This window comes from Salminus brasiliensis, chromosome 16 (assembly GCF_030463535.1).
Source record: "Salminus brasiliensis chromosome 16, fSalBra1.hap2, whole genome shotgun sequence".
In the NCBI taxonomy this organism is placed as follows: domain Eukaryota; kingdom Metazoa; phylum Chordata; class Actinopteri; order Characiformes; family Bryconidae; genus Salminus; species Salminus brasiliensis.
The window spans coordinates 35,822,390-35,840,172 of record NC_132893.1 but is presented as its reverse complement, the minus strand read 5'-3'; the positions used below and the strand labels follow the sequence as shown (position 1 = coordinate 35,840,172).

Here is a 17,783-nt window from a genome sequence, read left to right as displayed (position 1 = left end):
AGTCAGAGACACGGACACCTCAGACCTGGAACAGAGACCCTCTTCCTCAGAAATCCCATAAAACTCTGGATTAAACTGGAAATCAGGATTCCTTACTGCAGGCCTTTACTCCCCACGCTTCAGGTTACTGCAGGTCAAAGTACATCCACTATATATATATATATACATACACAATATTTATACACAGCATATATCAGCATATCTCTATTATTAACAAAATACAGCTTCCCTACATATCATTTACAGACAGTACACAGCACACAGAGAACAGTACTACAAACAGTACACACAGACTATACCAGCACATTTCTATACAGTACGATTTACAGTGTTCTTCACAGAACAGCAGTCTGCAGCTCTATACAGATTAAATACTGTGTTACACAGCAGTGTAGACGTGTGTGGGATGAGTGATGGTGCAGTAATGCAGTGACTGTAGGATAAGAGTGATAATAAGAGTTTATCAGTAATATCTGTGGCCTGTAGCTGATGATAGTGATCAGCTGTTGAGGAAGGTGATGGCGTGAGGGTAAAAGCTGTTACTGTGTCTGACAGTCTTAGTGGACATAGCAGCTAAGTTGTGGGCATATTCGATTCGATTCAGATTTATCATTTGAGCAACATGTAGCTAATATTAGTAGGACAGCTTTTATGCAGCTTATCTCTACAGGATGCAGAAAAGCTGGTGGCTCAGCGGTTAGAGCACCAGGTTATTGTTAACAGGGTTGTAGGTTCGATTCCCAGGCCCTTGAGCAAGGCCCTTTACCCTGTCTGCTCCCCGGGCGCTGGAGTTGGCTGCCCACCGCTCTGGGTGTGTGTGTGTACTCACTGCCCCTAGTGCACTAGTGTGTGTGAGTGTGTGTTCACTACCACAGATGGGTTAAATGCGGAGGACACATTTCGCTGTACAGTGCACACATGTACTACTGAAACACATGTAGTTTCAGTAGGAACTTCAACTAGTTCAAAATGCTGCAGCCAGGGTTCTTACTAAACCTAGAACATCTGACCATATCAGTCCAGTTCTATCAGCACTGATTATAAAATTCTTCTATTAACATACAGAGCCCTACATGGCCTCACTCCTGAGGCCTCCTGAATATGAACCATCAAGATTACTTAGATCTCAGGCTGCTGCTTCCCAAAATTCAGAAAACTTCCGCAGGGGGGAGAGCCTTTTCTTATAAAGCCCCCCAACTCTGGTCTAGGCTGAAACTCATCTGTTTAGTTTAGCTTTTGGTAATTAATGTTTCTTAGATAAGGGCTGCAGGTCCAGGGGTTCGCGGACACAGGGAATTGTAGTACACTGAGATGCTGGAGCTGTCGTCTTGCTGCTTACACGCAATCACTCAGGTTTGTGGACGGTGGAGCAGATAGACGCTAGTGTTTCAGGGAGCTCCCGTGTCTGTGTTACCTTCTGGCTCTCTCCTTTTAATTAGACTTATAGTCAGACCTGCTGGAGTCGTCAGACACACTCTGATACTGCCCAACTTTCTCTGATCTCCATAAAATTCCTCTAACTCTGTCTCTTTACCTTCTCCCAGTAAATGACCACCCAGCCCGACCTGCTGGAAGATTGCCCGCTGGGGTCCCCTCAACCTGCGTCAGGCCAGCTGCCACCTACCACAGCGACCAGCAGGCCCCACCCCCCCACCAGCGGCACACCCTCCCACCAGCGGCACACCCTCCCACCACTGCTACCTGTTTAATGACCATGTTAAACCTAAATGGACTCTTAACTATCTGCCACTGTTAATATCACCACTATTACCCATCATTCCTCTGACCATCACTGCCATGACTATATTAAGTTATTCTACACCATGATTATTATATTATGATTATGATCAGAGCAGTTCAACAGTTTAGATGGTTTGGTCACTTTAATCAATATTAATTGATAAATTATAATTAATATAATTAATAAATAGTTCTGATCAGAGGAGGACGGGTCGGGTCCCCCTTGTGAGTCTTGGTTCCTCCCAAGGTTTCTTCCTCCAGCTCTGAGGGAGGGTCTCCTTGCCACTCTCCTTGTTGCCGTTGGCTCCTCACTGGGGGTCTTTTGATTTGATTTGATAGTTCTGTAGTGTCTGCCAGATGGGGGCAGCTGGTGTGGAGGTTGTGATGGAGGACAGAGAAGCGATGATGATTCCTACAGCTGTCCTCACTGTTTGCTATATATACACATATATATACATATATATACAAATATATACACATTAACACACACACTGCACATACTCTGCTGTACTGATCCAAATATACAAGCTGTTAATGTGCAGTCTAATGTCACACACTACTACTCACATCTCTGACATCCCACATTTGCCTTCACTGTCATGATACCTCATTTCTCTCAGATCACTGATGTGAACTATGAGTTCTGATTCCTCTGAAACTAAGAACCGGTCCAGACTGAATCTTCTGGGATTTCCTCCTGAACGAGAACAGCAATCAGAGCTGATCAACAGTCAGGAAGTTTATCACCACAGAAGCTCAATAAACCTTTATTGAAAAAAATAAATGTGTGTGTGTGTGTGTGTGTGCTGTTACAAGAGAAAGCTGGGTCAACCATGCCGCAGCGTCCCCTGGAGCACCTACAACCTGAATATAAGTAAATAAATACACTACATCGACAAAAGTATTGGGACACCTGCTCATTCATTGCTCTTTCTGAAATCAAACATATTTTTATCCAGGGAAGAAGACTTTCTACTAGATTTTGGAGAAAGATCATTGCTGTGAGGATTTAATTGCATTAGGCGACAAGAGCATCACCACCCCACCACATCATCCTCAAATCCCCAACTCATCCCATCTAAAAGTACTGGATGGAGCTCCTCCACCATCATTCCAGAGAACACAGTTCTTCCACTGCTCCACAGCTCCTCAATGCTGGGGGGCTTTATACCCCTCTAGCCCACGCCTGGCATTAGGCAGCATGGAGCCAATAGGGTCATGATGTTGATCTGCTGCAGAGAGTCCTATTCTATTGGCAGTACTTCTCCTTTACGGGAACTAGATAAAAGTAGCTGAATGGGTTTATTAGAAACGATTTATTTAAAAACATTTGGACGTGTAGTAAAGTTATTTGTGACATCACAACCATGATGGAGTCAAAACTATACATATTCTATAATATATATATATATATATATATATATATATATATATATATATATATATATATATATAATATACACACAGATTCACATTAAAATCATAAACTTGGGGCTTCAGTGGGGTCATAATTCTAAGAGCAGAGCTGTGAACAGTTCTGGCTGTAAAGTTGCTACTAAGGAGATTAAAGGGTTTGAACTTGACCTGGTGTGTTTGTGAGAATAACAGCGTCTCCGTCGTTATCAGACTCTGATCTCCAGAGGAAAACACCTCCATGCCGAGAGGGCCGATGACTCCTGAGGAGGATCAGACTGGTTTCAGCTAGTTCAGACTGACCTGCGCTGTAGCTGGGGTGTTCGAGGAGGGTGAGGCTAAAAACACACACATCAACACTCTAACACACTCTTATCTCCGCTCAGCCAGTAACCGTTTCTGGCTCCCTGACAGACCCCCCCCCCCTGCTGAGCGAGGCCTGGCTGACCACACCAATAATATTTACACTAATGATTCAGTCACATAATGTTCAGTTCAGACCGGCTTTCTGGATATTGAACAGAAAACCCTCGATATATCTCTTACACTACATGTCCAAATATTTGTGGACACCCCTTCTAATGAAAGCATTCAGCTACCTTAAGTTGCTGACATTGCTGACACAAATGTGCAAATGCACACACACAGCTTGATTGGTCCTTGTAAAGAAGTACTGCCAATAGAATAGGACTCTCTGGAGCAGATAAACATCATGACCCTATTGGCACCATGCTGCCTAATATCAGGAGTGGGCTAGAGGGGTATAAAGCCCCCCAGCATTGAGGAGCTGTGGAGCAGTGGAAGAGCTGTGTTCTCTGGAATGATGGTGGTGGAGCTCCATCCAGTACTTTTGGATGATTTGGGGATGATAAGGTGGGGTGGTGATCATCTATCCAACATCCTGACCGCACTAACGCTCATGTTGCTGAATGCAATCAAATGCAATCAAATGCTCCTGCTCCTAAATCTAGTAGTAAGTCTTCTTTTCTGGACAGTAGAGACAGCTCTTCTTTTTAATACCATTGATTTCAGAAGGAGCAATGACTGAGCAGGTGTCCCAATACTTTTGTCCACATAGTGTAGGAAACACAGTGCTGTGCAAAAGTCTTAGACACCCCCATAAAAGTGTTGGTTATCGTGCTTATCTTGGTCTTATAAGTGTGAGCTATTGTTATGTTGGTTAGAAGAACACCAGTTCGGTTCCTTACATCTCTGTGAACTCCAGACTCGAAGAACGCTGAGGCAAACATGAACACAAACATGAACAGGACCTCTGTGTAATCATTCATCTGAGCAAAGCACTGAACTATGACCAGGAACTCCAGCCTGGCACATGTCCCAAGAGTGAGACCATGCAACAGATCAGTCAGTTCATCGTCTCCTCAACACCACCATCAGGAGCGCCAGCTTCTAATCTGAGCAACCCCCTGCAGAGCTACCCAGAGAAATTAGACATCTGAACAAAGATTCATACAAAATATTTTATTTAAATAAAAAAAAATTGGTCATTAAGTGCAGAGCTTGTGAAAATATACAGCCTGGACAACACCACGGTCAGTTCCAGTGTTAGTGGGCGTTAGTGTCAAAGCATCAGTTCCAGAGAGCACAGACTGATCACATCCTTCTGCTACTCTGTTACTCTTTCCTCTTCATCACCACAAGGTGCTCTATGCTTCACCTTTATCATCGTCATCATCATCATCATCACCATGAGCTCAGCGTGTCCCGGAGACTCCACAGCTCACACTCCTGGTCAGACAGTACTGCTGAGAGTGTGGTGGTCAGAGTCTAGGTGCAGAACATCAGCAGAACTCTTCGACCTTCTAGTGTCCATCAACCTCTCAGTTTATCCACTGTCCATCAACATTCAGCATTTCTAAAATCCATCTTTGAAAGTCCATCAGTTTGAACTGTTACAGCGTCTCTAGACATTTCCAGCACATTCACCAAAACAACAGGATAGTAAGTCTAGACTTTAAGCGTTTAAACATCTGAGAAGTTCTCACACCTCTTCATCATCATCATCATCATCATCATCATCATCATCATCATCACCACAGGCTGCAGGTACTGGAGTCCAGCCGGAGAAAGAAGGAGTTTCTCTCTCTCTCTGTTCAGCTTCCCAGCTTTCTCTCCCAGCCTGTTCAGTGCAATCTGAGAGATGACCTCTTCAGCCCGTTAATGAGCGTGAACATGTCCTTCTTGTCCTGCTGCTGGAGGGCCTTCAGCGCCCGGCTGACGCGGTCCGGGTCGTTGCCATAGGAGACGATGCTGTTTGCCCTCTCAGCCGCCCGCAGGTCCCCGGCCTTTCTGAAGAGCTTCAGCAGGACGTCCTGTTTCACGTCTGCGAAGATGTTGGCGGTGGCCTTCTTGCGCCGCGCCGTGTCGAAAACCTGGCCGGCCATGGCAGGGGACACCAGGCATGAGTGTATGTTCCTTCCCGCCAGCAGAGAGGATCCTGCAGACATGGTTGTTGAGAGAGCAGCAGGGTGTGTGTGTGTGGAGCTGTGAGTTCACTCTGCTGTAGTGCTGTAGTGCAGTAGGCAGCCCTTTATAAGGGGGCTGGCCTCATACACACCAATCTCTTGGCACCATGACTTCATAGAGGTCAGTGAAGTCACTGAGGTCACTTCTATGCAAGAGAGCATACTCAGCGAGGCAGATCCTCATCCAGCTGGGAAGATGTTAATTAATATGTTATGAAGAATAACTTTTTTTATCAATATTTTATTGGCCTTTGTTGCTAAACTGGAATACAAGTACACACAGTTTGTACAGTGGGTACAAAATACAGAAGCATCCAGAACAAAGCCCTTTGTTAACAAGCCCAGAGTTCCAGCTCTAACATTAATATCCAGTATGAAGTTCTAATAACATTAATATCCAGTATGAAGCTCTAATAACATTAATATCCAGTATAAAGTTCTAATAACATTAATATCCAGTATGAAGTTCTAATAACATTAATATCCAGTATGAAGCTCTAATAACATTAATATCCAGTATAAAGTTCTAATAACATTAATATCCAGTATGAAGCTCTAATAACATTAATATCCAGTATAAAGTTCTAATAACATTAATATCCAGTATGAAGCTCTAATAACATTAATATCCAGTATGAAGCTCTAATAACATTAATATCCAGTATAAAGTTCTAATAACATTAATATCCAGTATGAAGCTCTAATAACATTAATATCCAGTATGAAGCTCTAATATCATTAATATCCAGTATGAAGTTCTAATAACATTAATATCCAGTATGAAGCTCTAATATCATTAATATCCAGTATGAAGCTCTAATAACATTAATATCCAGTATGAAGCTCTAATATCATTAATATCCAGTATGAAGCTCTAATAACATTAATATCCAGTATGAAGCTCTAATATCATTAATATCCAGTATGAAGTTCTAATAACATTAATATCCAGTATGAAGCTCTAATAACATTAACATCCAGTATGAAGCTCTAATATCATTAATATCCAGTATGAAGCTCTAATAACATTAATATCCAGTATGAAGCTCAGCTCTAATATCATTAATATCCAGTATGAAGCTCTAATAACATTAATATCCAGAATGAAGCTCTAATAACATTAATATCCAGTATGAATCTCTAATAACATTAATATCCAATATGAAGTTCTATTAACATTAATATCCAGTATGAAGTTCTAATAGCATTAATATCCAGAATGAAGCTCTAATAGCATTAATATCCAGTATGAAGTTCTAATAACATTAACATCCAGTATGAAGCTCTAATAACATTAATATCCAGTATGAAGCTCAGCTCTAATATCATTAATATCCAGTATGAAGCTCTAATAACATTAATATCCAGAATGAAGCTCTAATAACATTAATATCCAGTATGAATCTCTAATAACATTAATATCCAGTATGAAGTTCTAATAGCATTAATATCCAGAATGAAGCTCTAATAGCATTAATATCCAGTATGAAGTTCTAATAACATTAATATCCAGTATGAAGTTCTAATAGCATTAATATCCAGAATGAAGCTCTAATCGCATTAATATCCAGTATGAAGTTCTAATAACATTAATATCCAGTATGAAGCTCTAATAACATTATTATCCAGTATGAAGCTTTAATAACATTAATATCCAGTATGAAGCTCTAATAACATTAATATCTAGATCACCTCATATTTCAAGACATGTAAATGAACTGTTGAATGACATTCAAATGTTCTCATATTTTAATCTGTTGTGTTTTTGTGAGCATCTGAAATAACAGTAAAAATAATTCATCAGAATATTGAATAGTGCTGGTAAGTTTTGCTTTACTGTAGCTCAAAAAAAGGCAGAAAACACTGCATTGAGGTCACAGCCCTCCTGACACCACAGTGAAACTATCTGAACAACAGATTTATTAATAAATAATAACCAACATTAAAAAAGAAACACCTCAGAAACTCTCAGAACTCCCTCATAGTTGCGTCAGTATGAAATACCTCATCTTCTGATGAATCATTTTGACTCCAGCAGGAGCTGTGAGGACAGAGCAGGTTTGGAAGTAAAATGTAGATTTTTGGCATCGAGACCTTTACAAAACGCATCACCTGTCCATACAGAATGCAACTCAAATAGAGATTTATTATTGAAATAACAGTGTAATTATGTAATTACATATCAGGGTAGTCACACAAGAACCTTTTATCTCCAGACCTGCAGATTTACACGATTATTAACAGACGTCAAATGTAAATTTTATTCCAGGAATGGAAAAAACACATTTGCTATAACTCCAGACTTCAAAGGGTTAAACTCACTGAAGGCTGGAATGTGGCCTAGACGCTCAGGACAAAGTGCATTTGGTACAGTCACAGTTTACGTCACCATCAACAGCTCCAGCCTTAACACCTTTATTATAAAACAGTTTATTGTACACACCCTTAACATTTTATTTCTGCCTTTGATGTTCAGTTGTGATAATTGTGATGATCACCTCTCTCTATCCGGCTTTTTCTGTTATCCAGTGTAATTGAGCTTTGTTCTGATTAGCTGCTTTGTATTGTGCCTCATTTAAAAAGCAGTCCAGGCTGAAAGTGGGCGTGGCTGAACTTCTATAGTCTGAACAGCAGGTGGATACATGTGAATGCTTTGATTTCTGTGACATCACAAAAATAATGAATTCAAAACTGGTTGTACCAAATGAAAGAGTGACAGTTTTTTTAATATTAAAATAATTCTCATAAAAATAATACATCATACATTACAAGGCTCATTTAAACTCTCTTTATGTACAAAAGTTAAGACGCCTGTTTCAAACAATGTAACCATCACTGCCCACAGACTTACATGCACACCTATGCATCCTTTACATGGCAATAATGTTAAGCAGTGCGAGGAGGAGCTCTGAACTATTAGTCTATTTAAACTAGCTGAGGTTCTTCTTCAGTAAACAGTGAAGCTCTTCTGTAAGAACTCTAGAGAAGAGCTTCTGTTAAATGCTGTAAACGTCAATGTAATATTTGAGAGGGAGGAGATATGATATTAAGATTAGGTTAAAACATGAGTGGCTCTCAGTGGCTCAGCAATGCTGCCATCAGCAGCCGGAGTCTGAGAGAGCACAATTGGCTGTTTTCTCTCCGGGTGGGTAGATGGCGCTCTCATCACTCTTAAGCGATGTTGGCCGGTACAGGTGTATGCTACCTGGTGTGGTGGAGCTGGGAACCTGGTGCTTACCTCTGAGCGTGTCAGCTACCCTTCAGTGCTGCATCGGCTGCATCAGTTTGAAAAGAACGTGGCTTCATGTTCATCCTAGTGTCGGGAGCGTTGCTAGTGCTAGGTGGAGCATGAACAAGTGGGTTCATTGGCAGAACCTGGGAGAAATGGGGAAAATTGGAATACATGGAATACGTAATAAATATATAGAGGTTTTACACCACAATAAAGAGTGACTACAGTTAGGCAGGCTGTAATGTGGGTTCTTTCATTGTACTGATGCAATTAAAGCTATGAGAGAGCACAATCCCCTTCTCGCTTCCCAAGCTTGTGGAAAATAACAGACAGAGAATAACAGAACCAGGTCCAACATCACTAAACAAATAAAACTGGAATCCAGGAAGAAAAATCCAATGGAAAAATGTTACTGAACGGTGGGAGGAGTTTATAGTCTGCTGAGACTGAACTCTGACTCTAATTCCCAGGTATTATCTGGTCAGACTCTTGGCTACTACCCTTGATTTCAGGAGAAACTCTGGAGGAACAGGTGTACACATACTTTTGGACACTTTCCTGCACACTACACTTTTTGTGATCTCATTCTAGTCCATTGTACAGTCCTGAACCCCCTGACTGCTTAACACAGTGTAAAACCCAGGCAGAGGACAGGCGAGGGGACCCAGAGTGAGGAAGGTTCTCAGTTTTAGAAGAAATGACCTCATCTGAAGAAGTTTATCTCCTTAATGTTTAAAAGCACAACAGAGAGATCATGTCCTTGTTGTCCAGAGACTGCGACCGAGGCAGGTTTAATATTTCAGTAGTTATGAAAATGTAAGAGCCCCCTCCATGCGGGGAGTAGTGATGTAGAGCTCCTGGCCTGTTGGGAAGGAGGCTCTCAGTGATGTCATTGTGAGGCTGTCATTGTGAGGCTGGATCAGATCAAAATTGCATTTCCTCAGGATCACGTCAGCTCAGTGTTCAGCATGTTGCTCAGTGTAGAAGTTCAAGAGGTCAGTCCTTTCCAAAAATAATATGCTGTGGAGAACCCTCGGGACCTTCTGGGTGTCTGGAAAAGGCAGAAAAACCTCAGTTCAGGAAGGTCTATTTGTGGTAGCTGGCCACTGAGAATCTGTCTAGTCCTCAGCTGTGAGCAGGAGGGTGGGTTTCGTTTTCCAGGCTGTTTTAGATGAGTGGCTGATTTTCTAAGGAAACGTGGAAACCCTTGCATAACGACACGTTCTTATTTGCCAAAAATACAAAAACTAACAACAACATTCAGCAGAGTGTTCCAGGAAGCTTAGCCTGTGACGGTGGGTCAGTCTGGAGTGTACTGTAGATGTGATGGTGGGTCAGTCAGGAGTGTACTGTAGATGTGATGGTGGGTCAGTAGTGTACTGTAGATGTGATGGTGGGTCCGTCAGGAGCGTACTGTAGATGTGATGGTGGGTCAGGAGCGTACTGTAGATGTGATGGTGGGTCAGGAGCGTACTGTAGATGTGATGGTGGGTCAGGAAAGTTAGCCTCTAACATTCCGGGAATGTTCTGAACGTTCTGATGTGCCATCATAAGGGTTTGCATCATAACGTTATTAGAACGTTTATTACCCAGTTATAGACAAAAACACTGGCATTATGGAAACACTTTTCCAAAACTAAAAATACAATCAATAAAATACAGGACAAATAAAAACACTGATCAAACTGATACATAACCACACTGATCAATAATATCCAATCTAAATCTCACGTCATAAAACATTTTCCAAACTTAAGAATTTTAGCATTTATTTATTTTAACGTAGAATTAAATATTTTTTTAATTTGAAAAAAGAAATGATGATAAGCTTTTATTGCTTTTAAAAAATGCTTCCAAACTGTGAAAAGGCCAAATTTAACTGTGAGAATAAACGCAGAGATAAACAAACGTTCTGGGAACATGTGGAAAAATTGACAGACTGAACGTTCTAAACCAAAGAACCAAAAGTTGTAACGTTTAAAACGTTCACCTAACGTTCTACTGACCAAGAAATCCTAGCTGGGTAAAAACTGAAGTCTGATTTTAGTCTTTATAAACAGGGTGACAATAAATGTGCCCACAGTTAATAAATAAATAAATAACTTTTAAAGTTAATGAAGTGTCCATTAATTTCAATGGATTATTCTTCATCCTTCTCCACATTACCTTTCAGACCCATCCTTCACTCAACATTTCATTTCAAAACAAGCCTGGGACAAACCCTGCAGTATATTCACATAACCATGTCGCCCCCTGGCGGTACAGCAAGAAAATACAGCATGATAATCATAAAATGACATACACTATATGTCCAAATGTTTGTGGACACCCCTTCTAGTTTAATCTAATTTATTAAACTCAGCTGATTTAGGATGCACCCATTGCTGACAATCACTCTCCCTGAAAATTGTTTCTGTACCATAACAGTGTGTGTTTTCATAGTGAGTGATGATAGGTCAGGAGTGTATTGTAGATGTGATGGTGGGTCAGGAGTGTACTGTAGATGTGATGGTGGGTCAGGAGTGTACTGTAGATGTGATGGAAGGACAGTCAGGAGTGTACTGTAGATGTGACGATGGGTCAGTCAGGAGAGTACTGTAGATGTGATGGTGGTTCAGGAGTGTACTGTAGATGTGATGGTGGGTCTGGAGAGTACTGTAGATGTGATGGAAGGACAGTCAGGAGTGTACTGTAGATGTGATGGTGGTTCAGGAGTGTACTGTAGATGGGATGGAAGGACAGTCAGGAGTGTACTGTAGATGTGATGGTGGGTCAGGAGTGTACTGTAGATGTGATGGTGGGTCAGTCAGGAGTGTACTGTAGATGTGATGGAAGGACAGTCAGGAGTGTACTGTAGATGTGATGGTGGTTCAGGAGTGTACTGTAGATGGGATGGAAGGACAGTCAGGAGTGTATTGTAGATGTGATGGTGGGTCAGGAGTGTACTGTAGATGTGATGGAAGGACAGACAGGAGTGTACTGTAGATGTGACGGTGGGTCAGTCAGGAGTGTACTGTAGATGTGATGGTGGTTCAGGAGTGTACTGTAGATGTGATGGTGGGTCAGGAGTGTACTGTAGATGTGATGGAAGGACAGACAGGAGTGTACTGTAGATGTGACGGTGGGTCAGTCAGGAGTGTAATGTAGATGTGATGGTGGGTCAGGAGTGTACTGTAGATGTGATTGTGGTTCAGGAGTGTACTGTAGATGTGATGCTGGGTCAGGAGTTTACTGTAGATGTGATGGTGGGTCAGTCAGGAGCGCACTGTAGATGTGATGGTGGGTCAGGAGAGTACTGTAGATGTGATGGTGGGTCAGGAGTGTAGTGTAGATGTGATGGTGGGTCAGGAGTGTAGTGTATATGTGATGGAAGGACAGTCAGGAGTGTACTGTAGATATGATGGTGGGTCAGGAAGGTACTGTAGATGTGATATTGGATGAGGAGTGTACTGCAGATCACATCTACACACCTGGCATTAGGCAGCATGGTGCCATTAGGTTCATGGTGTTGATCTGCTCCATAGAGTCATATTCTATTGGCAGTACTTCTCCACAGGGACTAAACAAGCTGTGTGTGCACATTTGCAAATTACAGTAGTGGAATAGATTCATTGGAAGGGGTGTCCATAAACATTTGGACATGTGGTGTACATCAGCATTAATAGCCGAGTCACACACTGTTTATCCCAACAGGCTGTAATCTGCAACACTTACCTGGTATTTGCTGTGTAAATACAGTGGGCGGGCTTTTCTCAGGACGTGTTTACTTGACCCAGAGCGGACAAAGCCGTGGACCAATCAGGGAAATCATATTCTCATCACACACACCTGCAAACACAACACACACAGCGCTGTGTGAGATACTGACCGACATCCCGCTTCTCTTCGGCTCTGCCCTTTAGAGAATAAACAGAATGGACATGTGAGAGAGGGGAGTGATTCAGCCTACAAACCAAGATGAAGATTAAGCCATGTTTACAGTTATGACTCAATAATGACCAAATACAGACCGGTCAGTGCCACCAAAACAAGCTCTGAAGGCATCCTGCTGTGGTATCTGACCCCAAGACTAACGTTAGCTGCAAAAAAAAAAAAGTTACAGAAAAAGTTCTGTAAGCTGTGAGGTGGACGGGACCTCCAAGAGCCTTGGTTGCCCATGACCCTGTTTGCTGGTTCACTGGTTGTTTCTTGGAGCACTTTTGGTAGGTACTGACCACTGCATACCAGGAGCACCCCACAAGACCTGCTTGCTAATGTTCTGGAGATGTTCTGATCCAGTCATTGTCTAGAACATCACAGTTTTCATTTTTCCTGCTTCATCCCCTTCATCCCCTTCAAGACCTGACCGTTCACTCACTGACTAATAGATCCACCCCTTGAGAGCAGAAACTGGAACCAGTGGTTTTAATGTCATAGCTGACCAGTTCAGAGTAGTTATTTCTGTGGCGATTCCCATGAATATGAACCACTTTGACAAGAACCAAACTGATGCTCTAGACAATGACTGGGTCAGAACATCTCCAGAACATCAGCAAGCAGGTCTTGTGGGGTGTTCCTGGTATGCAGTGGTCAGTACCTACCAAAAGTGCTCTAAGGAGAAAGGACAACCGGTGAACCAGCAACAAGGTCATGGGTGCCCAAGGCTCCTTGATGCTCATGGAGGTCACGTCCACCTCTCAACTTACAGGACTTAAAGGAGCTGCTCCTAACGTTAGTCTTGATGACACCTTCAGTCCACGCTTCAATGAGGACCTTCACAATATTAGGCAGGTGGTTTTAATGTTCTGGCTGATCACGATTTACCCTTTAAAATAGACCTTTTTCTAGTCTATCGATTAAATAATCTGGGTTCAGGAGACCAGTCCCTTGTGTCTTACCTTCCATAAGAGACTCCTGATGAAGATGTAATGAAAGGGCTTGTTAGTTATTTTCTCTGAAGCGTCTCAGTTTGTCTTGTAAGTTACACCTGCAGGCCTTTAGTTTTTTCCTGCTTCTGATTCCAGTAAACTAGAAGGAAACAGAGGGATTTTTCTATTCATAGCCAACACCGGTGACACAGTGTTTAATCAGATATAATTACACCATTAATCACAAATCAGCCCAGTGCTGCGGCACGTAGCGATAACACCTAGGAGGATGATTTCATACAGAATCAGCACCTAACTAAACCACACAGACCATAAACTGGTCGTATTTATCGAGGGAATGAAGCCATAGGACACATTCTGTAGATTCTCCCTTGGAGATATTTAGCCCCTTAACACACCGTGGCTCATTACGCACTACAGGGACAGCCCACAGGCTGTTTAAGGGGTTAAAGTCTATTCCTACTCAAGCATTGAGTATTTAAGTTATTTGCATATGTAATTTTACCTGTTAAGCTCTGCTCTGATTGGCTGGTTTATGGCACCAATGACAGCCCACAGAACTATTCTTAATGAGTAGTGCTGCTGTCCTCTCACAGTGTCCTCTCAGCTCGATATGCTGTTTGCAACCTGAAGAGACTGTAGCCGGTTAGCTTTTAGCCTTGCCCTCACTCGCTTTGTCAAGTCTTACCTGTAGAATAATAAGCTGGTCGTTCTTCTGATGGGAGTTTAGCTCCAGTTCGGCTCAGACGAGGATGTCCAGGGTGCAGATGGTGGAGGGAAGAGACTGTGAAAGCTAGCGTTGGCACAGGGAAAGCCGGGTCATGAGGCCTGGTACCTGTAGCAACCCCGTATCAGCATCAGCAACATCATCACATTCTCCTGAAGTTTCTCCAGCTTTTACAAGGGCTTTCTCTAGTGGACGGGGTTTATGTAAATATTGAAGGGGTGTAAATATAATGAATCAGGACTGTGATGTAACAGTTTTGAGGTTTTGAAATTGAGCCATTTTGGTTTGTCATGGTTTGTCACTTCATTATCTAGCAACAGGGGGAACCAATTTTACAGACATTTACTGTCTGTAGGTGGGGTTATTTACATATGTAAGTTGCAGCATATGGTCTGTATTAGAAATGATAGTAAAGCTTTGAGTTTTCTTTTTTACTGTCTACTACAGTAGCATGCATATAAATCATAATGAATTAATGAATACTTAATGAATATTTACATATGTATGTGTTTAATCAAAAAGCTTCTAATTTAAGCACATTAATATTTAAGTATTAATTAACTAATTATGCTTTATATGCACGCTACTGTGGTAGACAGTAAAAAAGAAAACTCAAAGCTTTACTATCATTTCTAATACAGACCTTCACTTAACAACAAATGCTGCAAAGACCTAGACGACACAGGCCTTCTAGGAAAAAGACTGCCACACTCCCCAAAAGGCTTATATCCCAGCTTAGTTACCATTATTACATACCATCATACCATGTAAAACCACTCAGAAACACCCAGCCAACCACACCCAAATGTCCTTTAGACCATAGACAACACTAAACAACAATGGTTAATAAAACCAGAGCATCATGAGAGCACAATACTTGATGATATCCTTTAGTTATAAACTGCTATAAACTATAGTTGACAGTTATATATCAGCATAACAACAGGAATTGTGTGTAAAATGACTTTGTTTTAGTTTAGTTAAAATTGCCGAAACCATCAAAACCATTAAAGTTGTTAGAAATAATGTATTCCATTTATACAGGATATTCTGGTAAAATCACATGATACATTTTGGTGTATCATACATGGTGTATTCTTATCGTTGTAGTATAACTTCACAGAGAAAAAAAACACAACAACAAAACAAAAAGAAAATGTATATATATATATATATATATATATATATATATATATATATATATATATATATATATATAGATTAGAGGTTAAACATGTCAGATCATTATTTAGGCTGAAGCTGTTCCTCATACCTGGGACGACACTTTGATCAACCAGAAGTTCAAGATCAGAAGATATACTCTATATATCTTCTATATATAATACTATAATACTATAAAGCATTAAACACAGAGCTGCTCTATCATCAATAAACACAAAAGACAAACATTCCTCAGGAAAGTCAAAAGAAGACAAAGTGACCTCAAGCCTTTGATGTGCAGGTTTGATCTGCTCAGGAACTTTAGAACGTCCGTATTTATAAAGTACACAAAGGCCACAGGTCGCCCCCTCGCCCGTGGTTCTGCTGACAGTGTATTTAATCATTTCCTTTGATCAAATGAAATGAATGACTGCAGGCTTTGTCCTCCTTTAACAGCTCGCCCAGGCTGTGCGAGGTAGCTAAGACATGTCTACAAGACCCGCAGTGTCATTACGCTGACGGCTTCAAGAGCACACACTCAAAACTGACAGATGACCCCAATACATACAGGATTAATTAATTAATATAAATTTGCATGTATTAGTTACACTCTAAAACTAAACCAGAACTTTTACGCTGGATTAAACGCCACTGTTGTCATCATCACAGTAAAAACCAAACTGGACGAAAATTCTTTCACAATTATTGCTGATTGATCTCTGAGCCCAGACATGTCTAAATTCTTCAGAAACAGCAGCTGTTTAGTTTTACGTTTAGGTGTAATTAAGATGGATTAATAGATATTAATTAATATGTTAAATTCAGTTTTAAGTGTTTTTAAGAATTAGTTTAATTATTACCATTATTATTTTTAAACCCTAATAATCTTTATTTTGTCTTTTTGTCAGTTTTGTCAGTTTTCTTTGTTATTAGTTATAATTCAGCCTCATTTAAATAATGTTAGGCTGCATTTTGATTTTTATAAGATGCTACATAGACGTTTTATATGTATTTTGATGATAAAGTTGATCAGTCGATGTAAACAGTGACAGTGTTACAGGCTAAACTGGTGAAACTGACAGACAGACAAACACATGATTGCACAACAGTCCTTCAGAGAGCAGCTGCCTGCTGTGGCAGTGATGTACTGGGGAAACTGGGATTACTGGGATTACAGCTCAGATCCTGCAGGTGTTCAAGAGAAACCTGAGAAACAGCAGCACTATTAATTACAGAGAGAGAGAGAGAGGGGGGGGGGAAAGAGAGAATAGATAATAATAATAATAATAATAATAATAATAATAATAATATGCAGAAACAGGAAAGTGCAGCTCAGAGGTTCACAGTGTTTATAAACAAGAGAATTAAAATTAAATAATGTTTGTTATTTTTCCAGCAAAATATCTTAGAATGTTATAGGTATTATATATATTTATATTCATATATTCATATACATATAATTATATTCATATGAATAAATAATGCCTTCTTGAATACCAACATAAAACAAAAGCAGAGGAGTCATTATTAAAACTCCCCATACTGTATGTAAACACACACATACATACACACACAAAAGTATTGGGACACCAGAGGACAGAAGTATTGGGACACCTGCTTAATTACTGTTTCTTCTGAAATCAAGGGTACTAAAAGAGTTGATCCTGCTTCTGTTGAAGTAACTGTCTCTACTGTCCAGAGAAAAAGACTTTCTACTAGATTCAGGAGGATTTGATTGCATTTTTTCGACAAAATTGTTAATGAGGTCCGGGTGTTGGATGATCGCCACCTCACCTCATCCCATCAGTTTATTCCAGACGACTCAGGTCCACTGCTCCACTGGACTAAACAATACAGCTCGTGTGAATTAGTGTGAGTGAGTGAGTGAGAGAGAGAGAGAGAGAGAGAGAGAGAGAGAGAGAGAGAGTGTGAGTGAGTGAGTAAGTGAGTGAGTGAGAGAGAGAGAGAGTGAGAGAGTGTGAGTGAGTGATTGAGTGAGTGAGTGAGAGAGAGAGTGAGAGAGAGAGAGAGAGAGAGAGAGAGAGAGAGAGAGAGTGAGAGAGGTACAGGCTGGTATGCAGGTGAAGGTGGAGAGCAGGTGTGTATAAATGCTGTGGAGCTCTGCTCTGCTCTCAGTCTGGCTGTAGAGCTTCAGT

General features: G+C 41.0%; 1 protein-coding gene across 1 annotated transcript; it reads right to left on the bottom strand.

Moving 5' to 3' along the window:
- Positions 1-4,620: 4,620 nt before the first annotated feature.
- On the bottom strand, positions 4,621-5,696 carry tcimb (transcriptional and immune response regulator b). Its single transcript, XM_072658865.1, has one exon. It carries the CDS (start codon positions 5,619-5,621, stop codon positions 5,298-5,300), a length of 324 nt encoding a protein of 107 aa, XP_072514966.1. The 5' UTR covers positions 5,622-5,696; the 3' UTR covers positions 4,621-5,297.
- Between the last annotated feature and the right edge of the window lie 12,087 nt (positions 5,697-17,783).

Coding starts and splice junctions, on each gene's coding strand:
- tcimb (XM_072658865.1), bottom strand. CDS start 5,621: ATGTCTGCAGGATCCTCTCTGCTGGCGGGAAGGAACATACACTCATGC.